The 26,197-nt window shown below is 41.2% G+C and overlaps 1 protein-coding gene across 1 annotated transcript; it reads left to right on the forward strand.

Moving 5' to 3' along the window:
• Positions 1-25,630, forward strand: CPO (carboxypeptidase O). Its single transcript, XM_058548658.1, has 9 exons — positions 1-68; positions 9,525-9,624; positions 11,722-11,823; positions 14,314-14,418; positions 15,309-15,419; positions 16,545-16,635; positions 17,773-17,975; positions 24,312-24,396; positions 25,239-25,630. Exons 1-9 carry the CDS (start codon positions 1-3, stop codon positions 25,499-25,501), a joined length of 1,128 nt encoding a protein of 375 aa, XP_058404641.1. The 3' UTR covers positions 25,502-25,630.
• The last annotated feature ends 567 nt before the right edge of the window (positions 25,631-26,197 follow it).

Below are 26,197 nucleotides of genomic sequence, written 5' to 3' on the forward strand. Positions count from 1 at the left end.
ATGAAGCCTCTGTTTGGAACCCTTTACCTCCTGGGAATGCTGGTTCCCAGGGGGCTGGGATATGATAGGTGAGTGTGAAATGGGAAGATGGGCTGTCTGTTATGATTCAGATTATGTAAATGGAAAGCTTTTTCTAAGATCAATGCAGCTAGAATCTCCCCTCTTCCTACCCATACACACCACCATGAGATGAGAATAATAAAGATCACTGAAGTTTTATCATTGAACATTACTCTAATAATCATTGAATAAATGAATAAATATCTAAAAACATTTCCTAGCACAAAGTATGATAAATACCAACTGATATGTCATGTTTTATGATTGAAAAAAGGAAATTACAGTGAAAATTTTATATCCCTCATTTACATAATTTCTCAATTGGTAAATCATATTATTCTAATTATGGAGAAAAAATTTTTACAACTACCAGATAATTTCACCAAGAGATTATTACAGTTAATTTTTTGGATAGATAAATAGATAGATAATTATGTATATAGCACTATTGTCAAAATTTTTCAGTTAAATTGTATTATAGAAATTTTCTCATAATATTTATAATTTGTTTAAAACACATTACACTCACTATTTCATCATTGCTACCCTATGGGGCATTTAGTCGATTTCTACTTTGTCATTCTTGCAAATAATGCCATGATGAGCATCCAGCTACTTAAAATTTTCTTTGAAAATCTTTGATTATTTCCCTGATATAAGTTAGGAGAAGTGTAATTACTGGGTCAGAAGCTGAGAAAAATTTTAGAATCTTGCTAGACATTGCCAAATTGCCCTCTAGAAGAGCTGCATCAGTTTACACACCCAACGACACTGTATGACAGCACTTCTAAAGTGTTTGCCAATTTGACAAGTGAAAAATACCCACAGTCGACTTACTTTCCATTTTGTTGATTTCTAACAAGGTTAATAAGCATTTTGTCTTGTTTATTACTCATTTTATTAGTTTTTAAATTGCCCATTCATGTCATTTGCGCATTTTTGTGTTCTCTTCCTATTCATAATGAACCATGACTTCTCTAAATATATAATATGTATTAAACTCTGCATGAGTGTGTGTGTGTGTGTGTGTGTGTGTGTATGTGTGTGTAGTTTCCATATAAAGCATGTTTTCCTCTGTTCATACATTGCTCATTACCCTGCTCATTTGGCATATCCCATCGAGCATGTGCGGTGAGAAATAGTGCTTCCTCTTTTGCTTCATGGTTAAAAGAATCTTGCAAAGAACTTGCTCTCACAGAACAGAGAAATCCTCTCTGATTTTTGCCCCAGACTAACTGTGTGACCTCAGCTTGTGGCTTAGCTTCATGGACAGTCTGATTTGAGATATATAAAGAGAGTCCAGGATCTACGTGAGCCAAAGCCCATGTGGACACTGCCATCTCATGTTTTCCGTTAGTTTACTTGGTTTCATATAGATACTGCATTTATCTTTCCTTCTGAGCTTTGTCATTCATAAATCACAGACAAAGATTTACACGTATCACAGGGCTTTGGGGAAAAAATCAACTTGCTTAAAAATATCAAAAGCCTTAAAACTTGTACATTCTTTGACCTAGTTTCCCTGCATCTGGAAATGTATACCTAGAAAATAAACTAAGAATGGAGAGAGTTTTATGCACTGAGATGCAGCTTTATGTATCATATAAATATTATATTAAGTACTGTAACATTTGGAATTAACTTGAATGTCCCCTACTAGGTTATGTAAATGTTGATAGGTGATATATGACAATAGATATTATTCATCAGCATGGGAAAAGGCATGTTTTATGATAAGAGAAATATGCAGATACAAAATGTAATAAAATACTTAGAAAAGTAAAAGAAAAAATACGTACCAAAATGAACATTGTTATGTTTGGTTGATAATTTTTTTCCTTTCCCTCAACTATTCTTCATTTTGAAAATATTCTACAATGAAGATGCATAAAACTTTTATTTTAAAAGATGATTGCCAAGCCCGGATTACATCATGACAGTGATTCGGCTCAGGCAGGGGTCTCCAACAAGACGGCTTCCATTGAACAGTCCTCGTGACTGCACTTGAGGACAGCGTCTCAAATCCGCTAGTCCTGGTGCTTATGGGCTGTTTTCATTTTCACTGTCATTTACGATATAAAATGATGTCTACTTTTATATGGCTCCTACCAACTCAAAACATAGGTTAGCTGCCATTTTTGATACTCTTTATTCACTACCTGTGATGTAACGATAGCCTAAGAAATCTACAGTTAAAAATCACAAGCATTGTCATCTTTCTCTCGAGCATTTAGGGAGGTAGTCTCTCATACATATTGCATACTCTCAATAAAAGTGTAAATCTGTAGAATCATTGGGGGTTTAGCAATATGAATCAAATGCCTTGAGAATGTTCATCTTCTTTGACCTCCCAATTCTTCTTCCTGGAATGTAGCTCAAGGAAATAATCAGAAACGAGCACAAAGATTTACACAAAAAGTCATTAACTCCAGAATTATTTACAACAGCAAAAAACCAAAAAGGGCAACAGCTTTGATATCCAGCATAGATGATAATATTTAAAGAAATGATCTATGTATTCTATACTCACTGTCAAATATTATGCAGTCAAAAATAATGTTTATAAAGAGTTTTCATTGGTTTGAGGAAATGTCTCTGGTAGAATATGCAATACAAAGGAGTGAATACAAAATTATCTATAGCTATAATCTGTGCTGTGTTTAAGAGAAAGCATACGCACAGAGAGAAGACGGAGAGGAAACATGCCAGAGTATCAGCAGTGGTCACCTCAACGAGGTGGGATTATTGAAGACTATTCTTTCCTTCTCTTTTCTATTTTTCTCCTCTCCACACTTTCTAAATTTTCCACTATAAGTGTATGTTAATTTTTTTAAGATGGAAGTTTGAAAATACATTACCATCATGAAATATTCATGTAGCTGTTTCCTCACTAAGTAGTACTTAAAATACAAAATTTGTCTCAATATTCATTAGTTTTTTGCCTCTTTATACATTCCAGTCAAAATTCCATCAGACAATCTTTGATCTGCAGTATTTATTAATAATGTACCCCAAAGGACATTTTCTCTGTTAAACATTTTATGAATTCCTGTTCAAAAAGAAGACACAAAGTTCAATCATCTTTTCACTTGATCAGTGAGACAAGACTGGTGATAATTTGGGGAAGTAGCCAGCTTTTTCCTCCCCTCTCCCTATGTATTATGCATTGCCCAAGAAATTGCCTAGAAACAGGAAACTGCCTTTTCTAAGTATATGGTTTAAACATTGCTTGAACTAAGTATTTGGGTTTCTGAGGTTTAAGTATTGTGTTTAATTCTGTGTAAAAACGATAAGCACTTTTAATATCAGGGGTTTTCACACAAATCCCATACACTTCACTTTTTTTGCATATTACATGGACCCAGTCACTCAATTCTGGGCTTCAGAGGCAACATACTCACACATTTTGAAGACATGAGCTGGGGAAAGCCAAATGTTGGTGCTCTGTCGTGTCCAGTTACCTTCAATTTATTCCCTTCTACATTGTGAAATTGCCAGGGAATACTGGCCTGATTGAAACAGGAATTCACCAGATGCCAGCCCTGCTCTTTAGCATACTCGCTTCCTACCCCACTGAGTAGATACCCGTGATAAAGACAGACCTGGACATTTGCTGAACTATGTGAAGGAAGGAACAGGGCCGTTCCGAACAGCCACCATCCCCGGCCCCAGCACTGGCGTGAAAGCGTCTCCAGTGACCTCATTTCCCAGCAGGACACGACAGGCAGGAGGGCCAGGGAGAGGGACGAGGAGAAAGGGAGGGCTGAGGAGGTGCCCTTCTCATTGGCTTCATTCCCTCTCCTCGCTCCATTCTGGAAAAGCACGAAAATTATTCCCTAGTGACTTTATAATGCTGATACTTATTTTGCTCTCTTTGTAGTCCAAATCAGAGATGGATAGTTTTTTGGAATGGGCTAACAAATATTTTATGCTTATATTGTAGGGTATAATAAAAGTATAATTTAGCCTATGTAACAAAATTTTCAGGAAAAAACCCCAACAACCTGGGATAATAGTATTTACCTTAAGGATTGCTGTTAGGATTATATATATATGTTAGAATTACCTATCTATATATAAATGGAGTCCTTAGAATGGTGCTGGCATGCACAATTGCTGGTAAAATGCTGGTGGTTATTGTGACTGCCTATGCTTCAGTTTGGAATCCTCTCTCCCCATCCTCAATACACTTAGTGCACCATTTAATTGGCCGTTAATCAGGCACCAGCTTATCGCACCTCATGCCTTCTTATTTATTGGCTAAGTTTCTTTGTTTTTCATGTGTTTCTGTCTCATTCCCCTAAGTAGATTTTAAGCTCTGTAAGAGAGAAATCTACTTTTCTATCACTGCTAACTATTATTACTTTTGCACAGAGTATCAAGCATACTTACCCACCAGGTTGTTGAATGGATTAAATAAGATGATCATAGAAATGTTTTGGCCAGTGCCTGGCATATAGTGCTCAATAAGATCTAACTACTGTTACTATCAAATATATATATTTGCTGATTATTTGATAAAGACATGAAATGTGCTCCTGAAAATTTATGTGTAGATTGACTTTTTATGAGTTTTAAACACATCACGGAATATACCTGTTTTCCTTATGAAATGATAATGTGTTTTGTAAATCAATCAGCCTCAGCGTACTGCTTGCACCAATATACGTTTTTATACTGAAATTGCTCACTCCGACGCACCCCTGCTTATTAAAAAAATCAAATGCATGATAAATATTAGAAATGAATCTCCAAATAACATAGAGAAACATATTGCTCCTCAACTATTACAATTTTAATAACATTTGTTTCTTTTAATCTCCTTCTAAAATTCATTTTCATTGTTTTAACTAATTGTTTAGACAATCCTATCTCATGAGATTTTCATTTGGATAAGCTAAACAAGGTAAAATTCATTCAACAATGTAATATAACATTTACAATTTTGAGAATAAAGAGCTTCTGTTACGTTCAAATTATTATTATTAATTTTAGTAACAATTAAAAATAATAAATGTAGCTCCAAGTTTAAAGTCATAGAATTGTGTAGAGAAATTGATTCCTATTAGAGTGGGTAATTGTGGTACATGGTGCTAAATGAACCAGATTAAAAAACTAAAATTTAGTCAATCCAGTTACTGGAGTTATGTAGATATGAATGGAACTTGAGCTTTAATTAATTCTATCAAAATATTTTTGGTTTAGTATCATTTGAAGATAATACCAGTTCGATGGCTAAATTATTCTCCATACAATTTTTATTTTTAATATCATTGCAGCTAAATTGGATTTTTACTTTGCTTTGTTTTGAACTATTACTGTTTTAACATTTGTTAAGCATTAACTAGATGTCAGAAATTGTGCTCATTGCTCAACATGGATTAATTTATTTAATCCTCATAAGAATCCTTTGGGAAGGTATTATTATGCCCATTTTACAGATAAGGAAATGAAGCGTTAGCGAAAGAGCAGATATAATACCACGAATGCTCAGGTAAAAAAATGTGGGAAAATAGAAACAAGTCATTGGAATGTTAGTTAATTAGATCTCTAACATATTTCCTCATAATGCAGGGTCACTATCCAAAGCTCACACCCAGCTTCTCCAAAAGCTCACATCCCAGTGCTATTAACATAGTAATCACCATACTTATTTGTTGGGTAAACAAATTATCACTTAGTATCTGCTGATAATGAAAATATCACCCTATTTCATGCTTAAATAATGCCTTTATGTATTTGTCAAACATTTGTCAAACGTTTGTGAGACTTAGAGATAGAGGACTAGCTGTACAACTTACTAGCTCTGCGACTGTTTGCAAATTACTTAACGTCTCTTGGCTTGGGTTTACTTCTTTGTAAAACATGGATGATAACACTTCACAGGGTTGTAATGAGAATGAAGTATATAATGTGCATGAATGTGCTCTTATAGGTGCCAGCACAATATCTAGCACAAAAGAGGCATTGAACAGTTTTACTAAACTGTTTGTTAAAAGATAAACCATAAATAGACAATCTGAATAGGCCCATATCTATTAAAGAAATGGAGTCAATAATTAATAACCTTCCAAAACAGAAAGCACCAGGCCCAGGTGGATTCACTGGTGAATTCTACCAAACATTTAAGGAAGAAATTATACCAACTCTCTACAATCTCTTCCAGAAGATAGAAGCAGAAGACGTACTTCCTAACTCATTTTATAAGGCCAGCATTACCCTAACACGAAAACCAGACAAAGACATTACGAGAAAAGAAAACTACAAACCAATATTTCTTATAGACATAGATGTAAAAATCCAAACAAAATATTAGCAAATTGAATCTGACAATGTATAAAAAGAATTATATACCATGACCATCAGGTGAGATTTATCCCAGGTATACAAGGCTGGTTTAATATTTGGTAATCAATGTAATCCATCATATCAACAGGCTAAAAATGAAAAACCACATGATCATAACATGCAGAAAAAGCATTTGACAAAATCCAACACCGATTCATGATTAAAAACTCTAAGCAAATTAGGAATAAAGGGGAACTTCCTCAACTTCATAAAGAATAGCTACAACAAATCTACAGCTAACATAATACTTAATGGTGAGACACTAGAAGCTTTCCCACTAAGATCAGGAACAAGGCAAGGAATTCCACTGTCACCACTGCTTTTGAACATTGCACTGAAGTCCTAGCTCATGCAATAAGACAAGTAATGGAAATGAAATGTATACTGATTGGGAAGTAAGAAATAAAACTGTAGTTGTTTGCAGATGACATGATCATCTGTGTAGAACATCTGAAACAACTGACAAAAAGACTCTTTGAATTAATAAGCAATTATAGCAAGGTTGCAGGATACAAGGTTAATGTACAAAAGTTAACTGCTTTTCTATATACCAGCAACGAAAAGTGGAATTTGAAATTAAAAACAATTATCATTTATATTATCACTGCTAGAAATGAAATGCTTAGGTATTAATCTAGCAAAATATGTACAAGATCTACATGAGGAAAGCTACAAAACTCTAATGAATGATATCAAAGAAGAGCTAAATAAATGGAGAGATGTTCCATGTTCATGGATAGAAAGACTCAATATTGTCAAGATGTCAGTTCTTCCCAGCTTGATGTATAGATTCAATACAATTCCGATCCAAATCCCAGCAAGTTATTTTGTGGATATCAACAAACTGATTCTAAAGTTTATATGGAGAGGCAAAAGATGCAGAATAGCCAACACAATATTGGAGGAGAAGAACAAAGTTGGAGGACTGACACTATTCAACTTCAAAACTTACTATAAAGCTACTTAATTACCACTGTAATCAAGACAGTGTGGTATTAGTGAAAGAGTAGACAAACAGATCAATGGAACAGAATAGAGAGCCTAGAAAGAGATCCACATAAATATATTCAACTGATCTTTGACAAAGGAGCAAAGGCAATACAATGGAGCAAAGACAGTCTTTTCAACAAATGGTGCTGGAACAACTGGATTCTACACACAGACACACATACACAAATGAATCTAGACACAGACTTTACACCTTTCACAAAAATTAACTGAAATTGAATCACAGACCTAAATGTAAAATGCAAAACTATAAAATTCCTAGAAGATAATATACGAGAAAACCTAGATGACCTTGGGTATAGCAATGACTTTTTAAATACAACACCAAAAGCATGATCCATGAAAGAAATAATTGACAACTTGAACTTCATTAAAATGAAAAACTTTTGCTCTGCAAAAGACAATGTCAAGAGAATGAGTAGACAAGCCACAAACCAGGAGAAAATATTTACAAAAGACACATTTGATAAAGGACTGTTATCCAAAATATACAAAGAACTCTTAAAACTCAACAATAAGAAAACAAACAAGCCAATTAAAAAATGGACAAAAGACCCAAACAGACACTTCACCAAAAAAGAATCACAGATGTCAAGTAAGCATATGAAGAGATGTTCAGCATTACATGCCATTAGGGAAACGCAAATTAAAACAATGAGACACCACTACATACCTACCAGAATGGACAAAATTCAAAACACAGACAACTCCAAATTCTGGTGAGGATGTGGAGCCACAGGAAATGTCATACATCGCTGGTGGGAATGCAAAATGCTACAGTCACTTTGGAAGACAGTTTGGTAGTATCTTACAAAAGTAAACATACTGTTACCATATGATTCAGCAATCCTGCTCCCTGGTATTCACCCAAATGAATTGAAAACTTATGTCCACACAAAACCCTGCCCATGGATGGTTATAGCAGCTTTATTCATAATGGCAAAAACTTGGAGGCAACCAAGATGTCCTTCAGTAAGTGAATGGATAAATAAACAGCGGTACATCTAGACAGTGAAATACCATACAACGCTAAAAAGAAATAAACTACCAAGCTGTGAAAAGACAGAGAGAAAAGTTAAATGCATATTACTAAGTGAATGAAGCCAATCTGAAAGGGCTACATACTGTATGATTCCAACATTATGACAATCTGGAAAAGGCAAAACTGTGGAGACAGTAAAAAGATCAGTGGTTGCTAGAGGTTAAGGGGCAGGGAGGGATGAACAGGTAGGGCACAGAGGATTTTTAGAGCAGTGAAACTGTTCTGTATGATATTGTAGTGGTGGACACATGTTGTTATAAATTTGTCCCAATCCATAGAACGTACAAGACCAAGAGTGAGCCCTAATGTAAACTACAGACTTTGGGAAATAATGAGTCTCAATGTAGGTGCATTGACTGTAACAAATGTACCACTGCGGTTGCGGATGTTGATAGTGCAGAAAGTTGTATGCGTGGGGGGACCGGGATATATGGGAACTCTCTGTACTTTTTGTCCAGTTTTGCTGTGAACCTGAAACTGCCTAAAAAACAAAGTTGATTTTAAAAAAAGATACACCATTGTTTAAAGATTAATTCTTACCGTTTTATGCAGTACAGTGGTTAATATTAAAGGCTCTTCAATCAGACTGTCAGGGTTTAAATCCCGATAACACTTTCCCTGTGACTCAATTTCTTCTTTTCTGAAATGAGAATAATAAGAATACCTATCTCAGAGTTTTTGAGAGAAGTAAATGAGATTTAAATTGCTTAGACCAGTGTATGTCTCATAATAAGTTTCAGTTCAATAAATCTTAGTCACTATTTCTTTTACAAATTTGAACGTACTTTTATCTATAATATCTTACTGAACTATCCTAGCCTCCCCACCCCCACCCCTCCCCAAGGTTGGAATGGCTGTTCTTGCCCTGCAGATGGAGGAACCGCAGCTCAGAGGGACTCAGTGGTGCCCAAGGCCTCACAATTAGTAAGTTGCAGGGCCAGAATCCAACACTGGCTTTTGTCCTCCAAAGCTGTGCATGTTGCTTTCTACTACCTTCTTCATCAACCTTCCAACCCTCATGACAGCCTGGCTGTTTCATTGCTTTCGGTCTTTCTTCCCTTTGCAGATTCCTAGCACGACACAGACGAGAGGTTGTGGACAAGACAGTGAGTCCGTGGAGGAGCCTGGAGACCTATTCCTATGACAGATACCACCCCATGGAGGAGGTGAGCAAGGATACATAGCGGCCGAGGGCCGGGGGTGGTCGCACCTACTTTAGGATGGGTGGGGGATCATTCACTGTTAACACCCACAGACTAGAGAGGCTCCACACATGAGGTTGAGATGTGCCTGTGCACTGAGTTCAAGGGATTCCCAAACTCACCCCTTGATCACCACCACTGAAGCTACAAACCCTGGTGATGTGAAATACAAAAGTAAATTAACAGCAAAAAGGAAAGGAAGGAAAAGAACATCTCAACCAGTTTTTCTCTTGTGAACGTGGACCAGCATTAATCCACGCTCTTGTTCAAGTCCATAGCCAGTTTACGCAGGCAGGGCCAATGTGTACATGGGTGTGGGACGAGGAGTGCAGAAGCCCTCTGATGGAATCATATTTAGCTGAAAATGTGGTGTTTCTTGCAGGATACAAGGGATACAGGCAGTAAGAGAGAAAACTTTTTTTCCTCTCCGGAGAGGAAAACTCTTTTTCAAAGAAGTATTTGTATTGCTACTAAGATAAGTTCGGTGGATTCTGAAACTGGATACAGTAAAAAATTAGTTACTATATCTGCACATATGTAGGATGCGTGTGTGTGTATGTGTGTGTATGACATTATGCAAAACTTTTTTGAAGTATAAATTCCTAAAAATAGAATTACTGGGTTAAAGGATATGCACATCTAAATTTTTGATATAAATGCACAAGTTGCCCTCCAAACAGTCTTTACCATTTATTCTCTCAGTATTGGGAAATATATTAATATTTTCCAGAATCTTTTTCAAAGAGTACAAGAAAAAATTTACGTTTTCTTCTGTAACAATCACCTAAAAGTACTGAAGATTCTACAATTTTGTACAGGGTCGAGTAAGGCCCACGGAAAACTTCTGTTCTGGTATTGGAGATGGGTCACACTTGGCTTGGCCACTTGCTCTGTGACCTTGACCAAGACATTTAACCTCCTTGGTCTCCAGTTTCCTCGGATGTGAAAGAGGGAGAGCAGCACGGATCCTGCAGCTTTGTTGTGAGAGTAAATGAAATCAACCACGCTACTGCTGACGGAACAGTAAATAAATAATTGCTGCGGCTGCTACTCGCTGCTTGTTTGTAGCTCTCCCGAGACATGAGGCAACTCCCCGACCCAGTGCCCTCACAGAAGCACACACGACCCCCCGGCGATGAGTTCTCAGTCTCCTCCCCACTTAAGTACTATTAGTTATAATACTGCATTTTATCTGTAGATATTCCATGCTAAGATGAATGTCAATCAAGATACAAAGATTTTCAAATTGAATATTTTTTATTGCAAATTAAGTATTATTATTTACCGTAACTCTTGTCATTCAGATATTTCAACTCTGTAGAAATTGAGTGCGTAGGTATCATATCACATGCCGATGACTGTCTTAACATGTCCTATCTTTGTGAATTCCTTATTCATTCACACTTATAGAACTCCAAGTTATTGACTTACAGGCAAAAGTCTAAGACTTTTCCTTTCTAAGCATGGTGTAAGGCTCATAATTAAATTATCATCAGTTCAGGTCTACCCATGTGAACCAAAATGATTAACTTGGGTTTGATTTAGAAACTTCTGTTGGCATGTTCTGTGAAGGGCTCTTCTCTAATTTTGGATCTTCTCTAATACCCAGTTCTTCTCTAATTTTGGATCCATGGACATTAGCAAAGGATATTGTTGGGATCCATAAAAACTGAAGAAAATTCTGCAAAATAAGCCTGATCTGAAATTTCTGGCATGATAGAGTGCCACCTGGAAGTCTGGAAGCCTGGTGCCATTTGAAGGATGTATTATTATACAACGTTGCAGAAGTGTTATCAGTGGATTATTGAAATTGTTAATTCTCAAAGACTTATTTGTAAAGCTCAACAGAGTGCCCTAAGACTGGGTGACAGAGGAGATCTTTAATGTATATGGGATGAGGTGGGTAATAATTCATCGGTTTGGTCTTCTAGTTTGTTTAGCACACAGCTGTCGCAATGCAGAGTACAGAGTTCACTATCTTAATGAAAGAAGCAGTTATCTTAATTAAAGGCAAGCAAACGATCCTCTTATTGATACCCACAGTGCTCCCTGCTGTTTCAGATCTATCAGTGGATGAACCAGATAAGTGAAAAGTACAGGGAAGTGGTGACTCAGCATTTCCTAGGAATGACCTATGAGACCCGGCCCCTGTATTATCTGCAGGTGAGTGAGAAGGCTGAGAATTACCTCACTGGGGGAAAGAGGTCTCCCCGGCCCAGTCAAGGGATATTTGTTTACTATTCAGGGATCCTATAGCCAGAAACGTGGACAAGGTTAAAAGATGCAGTGCAGAAAGACCTTGCCTTTTCCATCCCAAACTGGGCTTTTAAAATTCAAAACTTGTGAATGCTTACACTTTCATCTGGGTGGAATTGAGATCTGGAGTAAAGAGAACTTGGAATGGTTAGTTGGGACCTTGGGGGTAGGACTTAAAAATAGTCAGACCCAGAAACGGAAGAGCTCGTGCTCTAGCTTTCTTCATGCTAGGCCTCCTCATCCCCACCCAGACCAGGAACTTGGAACCGAGGATGGCGGCTGGACGGGACCTTAGACGAGCTGGCTGAGTGGTTGGCACTGTGAAGGCCTGGGTGGCTCCTGTGGGCCCACAGAGGTGGAGAGGAGGGCTGCAGAAGGGAAATCCCCTCATGTGTCAACCAGTGCCAGTTCACTTGTCATGTGTATTTTGAGTTTTTAAAAATATATATTGTTCTTTTTAAAATTTTTTTTCCATAAAAATGTTTGAAAATCATAAACAAACTTTGGTTTTGTTTCCTTCATTTTATGGTTGAGGGAACAAAGACCCCAAGAAGTGAAGTGACTTGTGCAAGGTCGTACAGCCAGATAACAGCACAGCCCGGGGAAAACCCGATCTCCAGGCTCCCTACCCCTTTTGCACGTGACGTGATGAAAAGTGTTTTGGGCCAAATAGCCACTGTTCCATAAGGCCATGCCTTCTGGGCTCTCTGGTCTGGACCAGTGATTTTTTGAATCCTGGCTGCGTGTTAAAATAACCCAGAGAGCTTCTGAGTAATGCTGATGCCTGGGCCCTGAGCTAGTTATTCCAGGAGGAGGCCCAGGCCTGCAGCCGGGGTGGACAACCACTCACCACTAGTGGTTTTCAGAGGGTACCAGCAGCATCAGCGTTACCGGGAACTTGTGAGAAGCGCAGATTCCCAGGCCCCCTACAAGTCTACTGAATCAGGAACCCTGCGGGGGGTGCCCAGCACCCTGTGTTAACAAGCCACCTCCAGGTGATCTGATGCGCACTCTGGTTTAGAGCTACACTGCACGTCCGACAAGGTCCCGGCTGATGCTGATGTTGTGGGTGCCGGACCATGGGAAGACCACTGCCAGAGCAGCTGGGCCTCAACTTGACTGTGTTCATTGCTCTCTTGCTACTTACTGTAGACATGTTAACTCCCAGAGCACATCCCCACGTTGGAGAGCTCTCCACAACTACAAAAAGTCTATTGGCTCTAAATTAGAACTCACCCAGGAGCTAAGTGAGTGGTTACGTTAAGTGTGGAGCCCGTACCTACCTGATTCTAGATAGGCCGTCAAACTCCGAGCTGAGTCAGCAAAAAAGACATCTAGACAGCGTCTGCCTGGGACATATTTTAAAGAATAGAATTGGAACATAATAAGGAGGCAATAAAGATAAACATATAATCAATATCTATATGCTCATAAAATGGGTAATTATAAGAGAGAGTTCAGGTAAAAGGTGGATTAGGTATTATGCCAGCAGCTTTGAGAATGGGTGAGGCTAAAAGGAAAAAGTTCCTTGAATATGAAGGCTCCAGCCCCATATCTATCTCAGTTTGTAAGTTTCTCATAGATATAGAGGGAGAGCCTTACCAGCCCAGCTCCCGGTGGCTTTCAGTGAACAGCACGAGTCCAGGCCACTTACACATCCCAAACAGATGTGACTGGACGAACGTGGGGGTATTCACAGCTGCCTCTCCACGGAAGAGAATCCACAATTGCTGGGTCAGTTCCTACCTACCCCACCCCTCGAAAGAGGAGGCGATCTTTCTTGCTCCAGTGAAGCTGACCTCACATACCAGAATGACAGAGGGGAGAGGGGAAGGAAGATGGGGTCTGCTGGGAGGGGAGGAGTCTGTGAGGGAAGGGGAATTTAGTGAATTTAGTAAGTGTCACAGGAGATTCTGTATTTGGATCCTTTCACAGCTTCAAGAAGTTGAAGTGAAAGCTAGGATTCATTTTTGCCACCTTTGATTCTTGAATATTAACTCTTGTGCACTGTACCACTCTGAGTGGACGCTACGTGGTAAGGTTTTATGAGGTTTATAGAGATTTAGCCTTCTAGTTTGTGGCTCAGGGTTGTCTGCCTTTATTTGCAGTTAGGGAATAATTTAGAGTGTAGGGAAGACCAGGCTTTGAGTGGGGGACATGAGGAGTCAGCATGTGATCCTAAGAACAATAGACAAGGTAACGGGCAGGAAAGCAAGAGTGGCCAAGGAAAGGGTCATGTGTGTGGGCATTGCTGTCACCCCTGCACCCTTGCCTCATGCTGGAAACCACGGAATGGAGGAAGAAAGGGACTTCTGGGGGAACAAAAGCCTGACAACTGCATAGTGGCTGACAAGCATAAGCGATTGTTTGGTAACGGAGCATGGATGTCCCCTCCAGATCAGCCAACCATCCAATAACCCCAAGAAGATCATTTGGATGGACTGTGGAATTCACGCCAGGGAATGGATTGCCCCCGCTTTTTGCCAGTGGTTTGTGAAAGAAGTAAGCGTGTTTAACTTCCTCATCCTGCTTAACATCCCACAAACACCTGTCACGTCTGGGCTATTTAGAAAGCATGTTTCTTTCCCGTGTTGGCCATGCAACTCTTCACTGAGCTGCTCCCTCACCCAAGGGGAAAGGAATTCATAAGGAGCTTCACTGAACACTGAGTTAGGTGTTCTGATCGCCTTCTAGTACATCCAAAATCATTTTTATCAGAAGGTAAACATATCTAAATGTAGTAGAAAACACATCTTGGAAGTCAGAGATGAGTGATTCCTGGCGCTGCCTCTTGCACATAGTCTGGGGCAAATTATCTAACACTAGGACCCCTAGTTTTTCACCTGCAAAAGGAGTATGAGATGACTACTTCAGGGGTCTGTTGTGTGGATTAAGAGACTAATGTATGGAAAATAGCTAGCACAGTGAATTTCTGTGTATTACCTATATCTGTCCCTTGAAGGTATAAGAAACCTTTAAAAGTAATTTAAGATACTTTTTGTGTCAATCACTTTAGAAACCAAAACATAAAGAAACCCACAAAGAGTTGTTCTCAAAGTGTGGTTCCTGGACCAACAGCATCAACATAACTGAGAACTGGTTAGAAATGCAGATTCTTGGTCTCCATCTGCCACCTCAGACCCAGTGGATTAAGGGTGAGGGGGGAAGTGTAGCCAGGCAATCTGCAGATTCAGAAGCCCTCCAGGTGATTCAGATGCTCACTGAAGTTTGAGAACACGACCATAATGAACAGGACAACTGAGGCAGGGTTGGAGGGTGGAGAGTGGATGTGCGGTCACCTCTTATAACTAAGTTAAAATAGTTAGAAAATTAAGAGAGAAAAGACCTCCTCCCAGGATCATTCCCAAATGTTTCTCTTCTTAAATTTCCAGATTCTACAAAACTATAAGGACAACTCAAGGATAAGAGGGTTCCTTAAGAACCTGGACTTCTACGTGCTTCCAGTTCTTAACATAGACGGTTATATCTACACTTGGACAACTGTGAGTGCCTCAGGTTTGGTCCTGGGATGAGTCTAAGAATAGATCTTGACTCAGGTTCGTTTTTCTGACCTTGGTTATTGCAGCTATAAAAATGTTCTGTGGCCATGGAAAGAAAGAAGCCCCATTTGAGATAAAAATCAACAATATTTTTAAGCCAATAATCTAAGTCAAGTTTAGGATTGAGGAGGTCAAAGACCTTTTTAGAGTTGAAGTCCAGCACGTGTCTGTCTCTTGGTTTTTGACATATTCCTAGTTTTCTAGCCGGACTTAAGTTTTCTCCAACTCCATCTCTTTAAAGTTTGTGGATTGTCTACACCAATTGGGATTATGTTGGTATAAAATTCACATACCACCCTGGATCCTCCTTAGCTCAGTTCTAGAAGCGTGAGGGGCACAAATGATGTACTACCCGGCCTTCATGTTTCCTTGTGATCGTGCACACAGGGGACAGACATCTCATAAAGATGTGTATTTAGTAGACAGCTTCCTCTTTAAAAGGTTTCTGAAGCGTATCACTCCACAAAGAAGAGCCCTTGTTTCTAGAGTATTCACTCCTCCCCCTCCCCCATGGTCCCCCAAAGGTCCTTCGAGGGACCCCTTTTTCTGCAAAGGCTTTCTGGTCCAGAGTCTGAAGCGAGTCCTTCCCTCCGAGCTCATCTGGCAAAACCTGTCTTTATCCCCACGTCCACTCATCAGTCTTCTGCTTCCGGAAATGTGCAGAGACTACCTCTGACACACCTGGAACCGCCTTTTTTCATCTGCCAAGCTATTTCCCTTTCCTCCTTTATCACTTGGACCTGAAAAAGGACTCTGCCGCTTTCCCTGATGAAGCAGATCTCGTCCACCAAGCGCTGCTCATCTGCTCATGAGGAAAAGGCCAAACTACTCCCTCCAATTTGATGGTTTACACGTGTGTATACGTTCGTTGTACAGATGTTCCTGTTATTGGGTGTTGCTGGCCAGTCTGTGAGACTGAAAATTACATGCACAAGCTTCATAGTGTTACGGCAATTCTTCCAAACAACCTTAGGGACCATTTTTCATGTTGGAGGACCGCCCGTCGTCACTAACACTGTGATTTATGAGACCTGAGAATGGCAACACCCCTGTGTTCCTCTGTTACAGGATCGGCTTTGGAGGAAATCCCGCTCAGCCCACAATAACGGCACATGTTTTGGGACCGATCTCAATCGAAATTTCAACATATCCTGGTGTAGTAAGTACACGTTGAGCAGATGAATTGATAAACAACAAAAAAGTAGAGCAGGGAAGCCAAGAAAGAGGTGAGTTACTAGAAATATATCTTTTGAAAATAAACATCCACTTTTGCACAGCTTTCTGCACTTCCTCGCAGTGTCCTCCTCTACAGGGATGAGCTTGTCTCTACAGTCAGAACCAGCAACCCTCGAGTGCAGGGCTCGCTGAGGTTGGCTGAACAAGGTTACAGCAGACCTAGACCAGTGTGAATATGTTTGAAATCCTATCACTTTGTTTCAAAATATACAAATTATCATAAAGAAAAGAAAAATCAGAGAATTATCCTTGCAGATTATTTCACAGCAGGAGGGCAGAAGTAAACAAAGCCAACGTTTTCTTCTCCTTAAAGCATTTTCATGTTTCTGAATCTCAACGTGCCCAGTGAATTGGAAGCACAGAAAGAGGTAGGCACAGTTAAGAGCAGTCTGGTTAAAAACCAGATGGCAAGAGTTAAAATTCAGGCTTGGCAGCCGTGTGGTTTTGGAAAAATTGCTTCATCTCTCTGCTGTAGTTTTTTCTTATTTATAATGTGGCCCATGGTAATACCATCTTATCTGTAGGTGGTTGTAGGGATTCAATGAGATGCCGCCTAGGAGGGGCTGAGCCGAGTGCCCAGCATGTAAAAGGTGCTTAACTGATGGTCCTCATTATTGTTGGTAAGGAGGACAGTCTACTGACGTCCTTGCAAAATAGCTCTCATGAGACTCAAGCCAGTTGGACAGTGGGAGAGAGACTTAGGCCAACAAGACCATGTCAGAGTCTGACCTGGGAACCCGACGACTGGTTCCCAGACATTTGTTTCAGGGCCCAACACAAGTTCAAGTAAAGGTTACTGAAAATGCCATTCCATTTTGCATCTTCCTTCCTGGGCCATGTAAGCATGACGTTTGTTTCTAAATCTGAACGTTAGCCCTCCTGCCTGTCTGTGTTCCTTCTTGAACAACCATCCAAGTTGACTTATTTAACCAGGACTAACTTAGACAAGCAAGGGCAGGCCCTGAGTCCACCCGAGACACCCTGAGCAGGAATGACTCGACTCCGGTCAGTCCTGGACTGAGGTCGGGACGCCTCCTTTGTGGTTTCCTGTGTATTTCAGGTACCGGCGCATCTCAAAACTGTGAAGACATCACGTTCTGTGGGACAGGACCAGCATCTGAACCAGAGACTCAAGCTGTTTCCAGCCTGATAGAGAGCCAGAAGGAGAACGTCGTGTGCTTCCTGACCATACACTCTTACGGGCAGCTCATTCTCACGCCTTACGGCTACACAACAAATAAATCAAGTAACCACGAGGAACTGGTAAGACCAGGGCACTGCAGCCTTGGGAGGAGCCTCATGGGACCCCTGCCTTCCTCTCCCTGTCTCCATTTCTGAGATTCTGGATCCTGCACCGCTGTTCTCTCTGCTCTCCCCTCGTCTTTCCCCTGCTCTCTACACCTTGCTCGTCGCCTGCTGGGAAGGCTTCAGGTTAAATGCTGCTTTTCCTCCAGTAATTAACCACCTGTTTCATAAAGTGTCAAGTTGGGAGACACCTTAGGTATTCGTCTCAAATATAAATGAGACGATTATGTTAATAATATGCAGGAATGTGCTTTCATTTCTGTAAATTCTCTTGAAGCTTCGTTCAGCAATTATAGCTTTTGAACCATGCTGTAAAGAACTTGCCAGCTGTTAGTGGAATATGGCATATCAAAGATAACACAGCCAATAATATCTGCTCTCTTCTCTGCTACACGCAATGCTTTATTGTCTCCTAAACTCTGCCTCTGGTATTTGCCTGGGATATTTGCAAGGGGAAGTGCCGGCGACATCCACGCCCGATCATGGAAGCGGCCTTGTCTCTTCGGGGTCCTTCCCTGCGGCCGTGTTCACCAGGCACTGGTGGCTGAGGTGCTCACAAGGCCTGGGCTCATCCCCCTGCTGTGAACCCGAGGACAACAGACACAAATCAAAGGGAGGGTACATTTAGAATTGTTGTAATATTCGTTATCTTTTTTAAAATTATTTTTTCAATTTTTAATTGAAATAAAATACACATAACATAAAATTTACCATCTTAACCATTAAGTGCACAGTTCAGTAGTGTTAAGTATATTCACATTATTGTGCAACCAATCTCCAAAACTTTTTCATCTTGCATAATTGAAAGTCTAAGTTTATTAAATAACAACTCCTGGTCCCCCTCGTCCCTGGCACCCACCATTCCACTTTCTTTTTCTATGAGTTTGACTACCCTAGATACCTCATGTAAGTGGGATCCAGTATCTGTCTTTTTATGATTATTTCACTCAGTGTAATGTCCTCAAGGTTCACTGTGTTGTATCATGTGTCAGAATTCCCTTCCTTTTTAAGGCTGGATAATGTTCCATTGCATGTACATATCACATTTTCTTTACCCATTCATACATTGATGGACATTTGGGTTGTTTCCACCTTTTGGCTATTGTGAATAATGCTGCTGTGAACATAGGTATATAAATATCTCTTTGAGATCTTGCTTTTGATTTTTTTGGGTATATACCCAGAAGTGGAATTGCTAGGTCATTTGGTAGTTCTATTTTTAAGTTTTTGAGGAACCATGACACTGTTTTCCATAGCAGATGCACCATTTTACATTCCCACCAACAGTGCCCCAGGGTTCCAAATTCTCCACATTCTCACTAACACTTCTTATTTTCTGTTTATCTTTTTTATTTTTTAAAACAAGCTCCTCATTATCAACAAATGCTAGGAAGGATGGGGGCTAAGTTTTCTCTGTTCTTATGATCAGAGAATCCTGGTGACCCATTGGTTCTGTTATGCCCCCAGACCCTCTCCCACTGGGGCAGGACCCACAACACACAGGGCTGGGCACAAAGAGAAAAACCACCCCAGATCTTTGCTGAAGGGAACCCTTCCCTCAGCAGTCAGAACTATCCAGCAGGCCCCCAATATTTTTCTTGCAATTGGTTTTGGACATTTGTACTACATGACCATTTTGCAAGATGTGGAAATTACTAACATTTGCCCAGATCTTTACAATTTACAAAGGGATTTTACAGCCATTGTCTCATCTGACCCTCACGACAATATAATAAGCTCACTTTGGAGATGTGGAAATTGAGACCTTGGGCTAACTATATTTCTAGAGCCCCTCTCAACAGGGGAGTGGGGATCCCGGGCTGGAATGCATGTCTTCAGTCTCCAGAGGTACGTCATCTGACCGCCTCACACTGCCTCTCTTGCTCAGAAAGGGTCTGCAAATTCTAGGAGCTGTTATCAGATGCCCAGTCCACTGTGTCCTATTTCCTCCTCACTTCTGTGCCCCAGAAGTTCTATTTCTTCAGTAAAGAAATCTGCAGAAACATATATTTCCATCAAGAAGCCCAGAGCCCTCCTTATTTCCCAGTTTCTGTGATATTTGTCATAGATGTCTACTTCCTGCTTAAAGGGATCTGTGACAAACACAAATGAACAACCAAAAACAGGCCATCATAGATCTTTGATGGGAGAGGCCTTCCACTAGCAGAAAAAAGAGGCACATATACCCCAGTGTTTTTCTAGGGAATTTCATTTACTTTTTGGTTCAGGAAAACAGATCCTACTTGACCATTTTGCAAGATTTGTATTCAAAGGTTAGAGGGTTGTGTGCTGCTAATTGACTGTCTGGTTAGAGCCCTCCGGCCACAGGCTGAAGGGAGCAGGAAGGCAGGAGGGGCCTGGGGCACTGCATCGCCACTACTGGAAGGTAATTCTGAGGCGGAAAGCACTAGACCGTTGGTACTCTGTGTGGAAATCGGTAAACTGAATTGAGAAAGATTGCTTCCATTCTGTATCTCTGACAGTCTCAGGTGCTGAAGAGTTAACATAAACATTCATCCTCAAGACTTTTCAACAACAAGACAGTGTGAGAATGTTGCCCCAGTGTCAACCTTACTGAAGCGTCTAGCAGCAAAAATTTTAGGTTCTTAGTGGTAAGCTTGATAGAGTGCAAAAAGACACAGATCCAGCCAACTGTCCAAGGAGGTTTCCATTTCTGGTACTATTTACAGCCACCAGAGACTAGTAGTTAATCTCTACATATTTACAAAACCAAATTTGTAGAAATCATGATAAATCTTATACTGTGTGACAGACAACTTGAATCACTATACAGGGAAGCACAATGTTATTCAAGCCCATTGTAAACTGCTCTGGAAATCAGAATAGCTATGAGAATCTGATGTTGTAGACACTGACACTCTTTCCATGTGAACTCTTCCCACATCAACCCCTGTGTCTCATCCCAAGCTCCATCTTCCCACACATGGTGGGGGCCTTAATCAGTCTGTGTGCCTGCCTGTGACTACACGCCTATAGGAAGGGGCAGGGGAGGAGTTGTCAAACAGGCTCGGGGTCTTTAGCAAGGTAAATTATGTACTACCAGCAAAGGGGTTTTCATTATTTTGACCAGAAAGTGCCTTTAGGCTGAGAAGAAGGGCAGCCGAGAAATTGGCTCTCCATGCCTTGCAGTATAGCGTCAGGAGAGAGAAGAATCAGGAGTCCCACCCCTAGAGATGGAAGTCAGAGTCCAGGGGATTTCCGTTTCATCTTCTCAGAAAGGACTGAACTTCTAAGCTAAGGATCACAACTGTATAATTCTCAGATACGTTATATTTCTTACTTCTATCTATGTCCCCATAGTAATTGCTGGTGGGATCATAAAAAAAATGTTTTTTTGTCAATAAAGAAGCAGAAACTAGGAAAACAGTTTCCCACCCCACAGCGAGGATTTGAGGGAGGGAACTATAAAGGGTAAAACAAGTAAAGGCTAGTGATGGGAAGAAGGAATAGTTGTCTGGGGTGAACTGCAGGAAAGAGAAAAATGCAGGACACCATTTGGATGGAAAAGGTGGCCTGGAGCTGCTCCATGTAACCCAAGTAAAAGGGGAGGCCCCAGTGGAACAGTCAGCGTGGAGCTTCATTTAAAGAGACACAGAAACACACGGGAATTAGAAATAATAAAAAGCAATTCATATCTCTACCAGAGACTCTCAGAGAACTTCAGAGGGAGTGTAGCTGGTGAATCACATCCACTCTTTCCCCAAGCCCCCGGCTCTCCATCCCACCCACACACAGCAGCTACCCAGAGTCCTTTCTCTCTACATTCCATTCTTATTTCCTTACCAGAATTTCTCTCTCCAGAAATCCCCTTTCTGACTCTCCTCTCCTTCTTATAATTTCCTCTTCTTTCCAGAATCAGCTCTGGTACCTCTTTCCAGTGTAAATGATTAAACCAGCTTTATTCCTTGCACTTCTTCAGCCCAATTCTGGACAACACAAGCCCAGGAACTAAGGCCAACTCACAGTCTCTTTTCAGGAAGAGAGATGGGAGGTGAATGGCCAAAGACAGAACTCTCAGTAGTGAGTGGAGAGGAGGCAAAAAGCTTGAAAACATGTTCAATTTAATGTTTTTTCTTTTATCTTAGCCACACACAAGAAGTCCCAGTGCCCTAAGGATGCTGCCCACCACTGCTGCGTACAACCCACCACCACTTACTGCCTTTTCTCCTCTCCCTTTTGAATTTCACTGGGCCTCCCCCACTCTACCCAAGCACCACCCTGTCACACCTTAGGATTCAGCTGGACAGCACAGGACCAGGAAGGGAGAGGCAGGATTTAAAACTAGGCCTTTCAGAAGTCAGGGGAGCTGATCCACCTGCAAGTGCAGTCTGGCTGCCCTCAGGGTGAAGCAGTGGTGGGTCACAGCCCAGGCAGGGAGTAGGCACGGGGGTCCTGGTGGTGTTTGTGTAGAATCTGGGGAAGGAGTGGGATATACCATCAGGTGGAGAGAATAGAGCATTAGGGAGTCTGGGGCAGGGAGTGCTTAGAGAGACTGTCGAGAGGGTGTGCAAGGAGACTTACCAGAAGGTGAATAAACACAGCGGTACACTTGAATCTCAGTTAGCGACTTTGATCTCAGGAAAGCGTCTGCCAAGAGCAAGGCTGAGACCTTAGAAGTCATTGCATTGCGTTCTGAGGCATTTTCAGTGACGTCAGGGGACTTGGTGGCAGGTGTGGGGAAGGACGTACTTTCCAGTTCTGAAGTTCTATGAGCCCATGGAGACAAGTGTGAAATGCCTATAAAGAAAAGTAAGAGGGGAGTGATAAGAAAAGTATGAACAAAGGGCTGTGGGGGAAAAGGTGGGGGAGAGAACCAGTTGAGGTGATCAGGAAGGCCTCATGGAGGAGCTGGCATTCGAGGAATTCCTTTGAGGTTGGGCAGAGATAAGAGGGGAGGCATCCCAGGTAGAGAGACTATCTGAGATAAGATAGGGAGTCTGAGGAAATGGGCACATCTGGGAAGGAATGGGAGAGCTTGAGTTTGACTATCACCTAGGCTGGGATGTAGAGAATATGACGTTGGAAAGATGGGTTAGCGCCATATCATAGAGGATCTCAAATACGAGACTGGGAGGTTTGTACTGAACTCAGTGGGCAACTGAGCACAGGTGAAGGCTTTTCAGCAGGATCATGTCATACTTCCACCCTACAGAAGTTCACCTGGAAGCCAGGTGGTATAAGCTGGGATAAGGAATAGTGAAGGGAAGGGAAGGGAAGCATTAGAAGATGATGATGGGGCTCAGGGCAGGCCGCCGCAAGATGTGCCACTCCGGTATGCGGATTATTTCGAGCTGAAGAAGATACAGGCTCTGAAGACTCAGAAAGAAACTTTGATCTCCCCCCGGCCAACTGCCTAAAAGAAATTTAAGATGGACGGCCTGTCCCCAGGACAGGCCATCACCATAGATAACTCTGGGTATGGATAGGCTGGGAGGGTCCTTGCTAAGCCCATTCTTATCAAAGCTCTGAAAACCAAGTAAAAGTAGAAGTTATCCTTTAGAAGAGGCACTTAACATTTATATGGGATATCTCCATTTGTAAAGATATCTCCCTCTTTGTAGCAGGAAAGAGGGGGGAATGACCTTATCTCTAGAAATTCTTATCATTGCAGAAGGTGACGACTTAAATATGCATAATAACCTTACTCTTGTTTACTGTGCTTTTCTGGTAATCTCCCATACCTGACTCCACCCACCCCCAACATCCTCCTTTGTCTTTAGCTGAAGATAGTATTTAAGATGAGAACCCCTGCCATTTTGTCAAGTTACTCAGTTTCCCTGGGTCTCTCTCATGTATATATGTTATTAAACTTTTTTATTTTCTCCTGCTACCCTGCCTTTTTAATTGTTTGGTCAGCCATAAGAACCTTAAGGGAAAGGGCGGGGGTGGGGGATTCTCCTTCTTCCCCAGCAATGACAACAGTCCCTTTCAGAGGTAATGAAACTGAGACAGGGTGATGGTGCTGGAGATGCAACTTGGTAACTATTTGAAAGAAGGAGAATCAAAGAGGGCTGCAGGGTTTTACATGTGTTTAGGGAACATGGTCAGCCAGAAATATGAGACTCAGGCTTGCCTGATTCTGGGGAGATGGTAAAATTGGGTTTGAGTACGTGGAGTCTGAAGTACTAGCAGGCTACCTGGTACAGATGTCCCACGGGAAGTTAGGGACATGGTCTGGAACTCTGGAGATGCATTTGGACAAAATACCAAGCCCTCTGGATAGTCGGATTTATTTTCACACCAGATATCTGTCTCTGCATTTCCCACCTACAGATCCAAGTTGGACAGAAGGCAGCAAATGCATTGAAAGCAAAGCATGGAACCAATTATAGAGTTGGAGCAAGTGCAGATATTTTATGTAAGTATCTTTATTTTACCTCTTCCATAGTATCGAAGGCACAAAACAACAGTGGACTTTGGGGAGTGGGGTGGGCAGGAGAGGGAGAGGAGAGTTCCTAGGATCAACAGGAAGTTGTACAAATCAGAATGACCAAGGATAAAAGGGAGTGTACAGATCCAGAATTGTGCTCCCCAGGGATGAGGTGTGAGCTAAAAGAAAAAACTAATATATTGGCTCAGACCAGGACTCCCTCTGGCTTCAATTAAAAAGAGCTGAGAAGAGGCACAGGAGTTAACAGGAAGGACGTTTTCCAGTGACCCTTGGTCAATGAATTCAGTTCCCAGGGGACCCATCAGGCTAAGAAAGCAGAGCAGGTGGGGCCTCGGGAAACGATCTAAAGAAGAAGAATTTAGTTGAAAGGAGAGTGCACTGTTTTCCCCCAACCACCACCTTTTCCACCCACCGGAGGACCACCTAGAGAATATTTGCACAATATGTTCCTGTTGGTCGTTTTGTTTCTGTTCCTTTAATGTCAATTCACTGTTTCCTTGAAATATTAGGTTGTTCAGTCTTTGATTCAGCTGAGAAACGTTAACCAGACCTCTGCTATGTGCCAGGGATAATCTTCAGCACTGTGGGGAAGGGGCAGGGGTGGACAGAGAGGCTGAACAAAATGTAACTCCTGCCCTACAGCAGCTTAATATCAAGGGGAGGGAGAAGACAGCCAGCCCACCATGAGACCCTAACTTGAAAGAGTTTATTTATTTTGCTGGATGGAACCTTTATGCCCTGAAATGGCTATAGAAATCTGTGCTCTCATAGTGCAATTTTTAACTCTGCCTTCATGGTTTCATTTGTAGATGCCACATCAGGGTCTTCCAAAGACTGGGCTCATGGCATTGGGATCCCCTTCTCGTACACTGTAGAGCTGAGGGACAATGGTACGTTTGGATTTATTCTGCCAGAAACTCAGATTCAGGCCACTTGTGAGGAGACCATGGAGGCCATTCTCTCCACCGTGGATGATGTGTATGCGAAATACTGGTCTTCAAACAGTGCTGGAAAGGTGACATCTACCGCCGTGGTGCTGAGCCTGCTAACATCCTTCACGTCTCTTCTCTAAGCGCGTCCTCCCCAGGCCTGCTCACCCTGGTGACGTAGATGTGCTTGCAGGAAAGGTGTTGGTCTGCAGTCATAGATGAACCAAATAATTTAACTAAAAATATGCACTTTCTATTTCAATAAAGATGAATCACCTTTGCATTTTAATGTTTGTTTTGCTGGTAATTAACTTATATTACTTTAAAAGAATGTAATAGTCATTAGTTATTGCTACAATAACGCTACAGACCAAAACACTCTGAAATTCAGTGGCTCACAAAGCTATAGGTCAGCAAGGAAGTTCTGCTGATCTTGGCTGTGCCCGCTGACGCATCTGTGGTCAGTTTCAGGGCAGCTGCCCTGGGGTCTAGAGATTTTTTTCCGTCTAAATTCTGAAAAATTTGCTTGTGCCTCTGAACCAGGTTTGCATTTAAATTTGTGTTTTGAGTTAGTAGCAGCATTCAGAAGATGTTATACAGTCTCTCTCTACAGCTGTTGCTGGTTTTCTTTATTTATTTAACATTTTATTTATTCAAAAATACCTTTTGAGAATCTATTAGGTACATTTTGCTAGGCTCTGGAGTTACAATGGTGAATAAGGTAGTCACGGTCTTTGTCCTCTTGGAACTTCTACGCCAGTGGGTGAGAGTGTGGGTGGTGGCCATAAGTAATTGGAATGGGCACACTGTTGCATACCAGGCAAGCCTCAGCTTGGGGA

Source organism: Diceros bicornis, chromosome 10 (assembly GCF_020826845.1).
Source record: "Diceros bicornis minor isolate mBicDic1 chromosome 10, mDicBic1.mat.cur, whole genome shotgun sequence".
Lineage (NCBI taxonomy): Eukaryota > Metazoa > Chordata > Mammalia > Perissodactyla > Rhinocerotidae > Diceros > Diceros bicornis.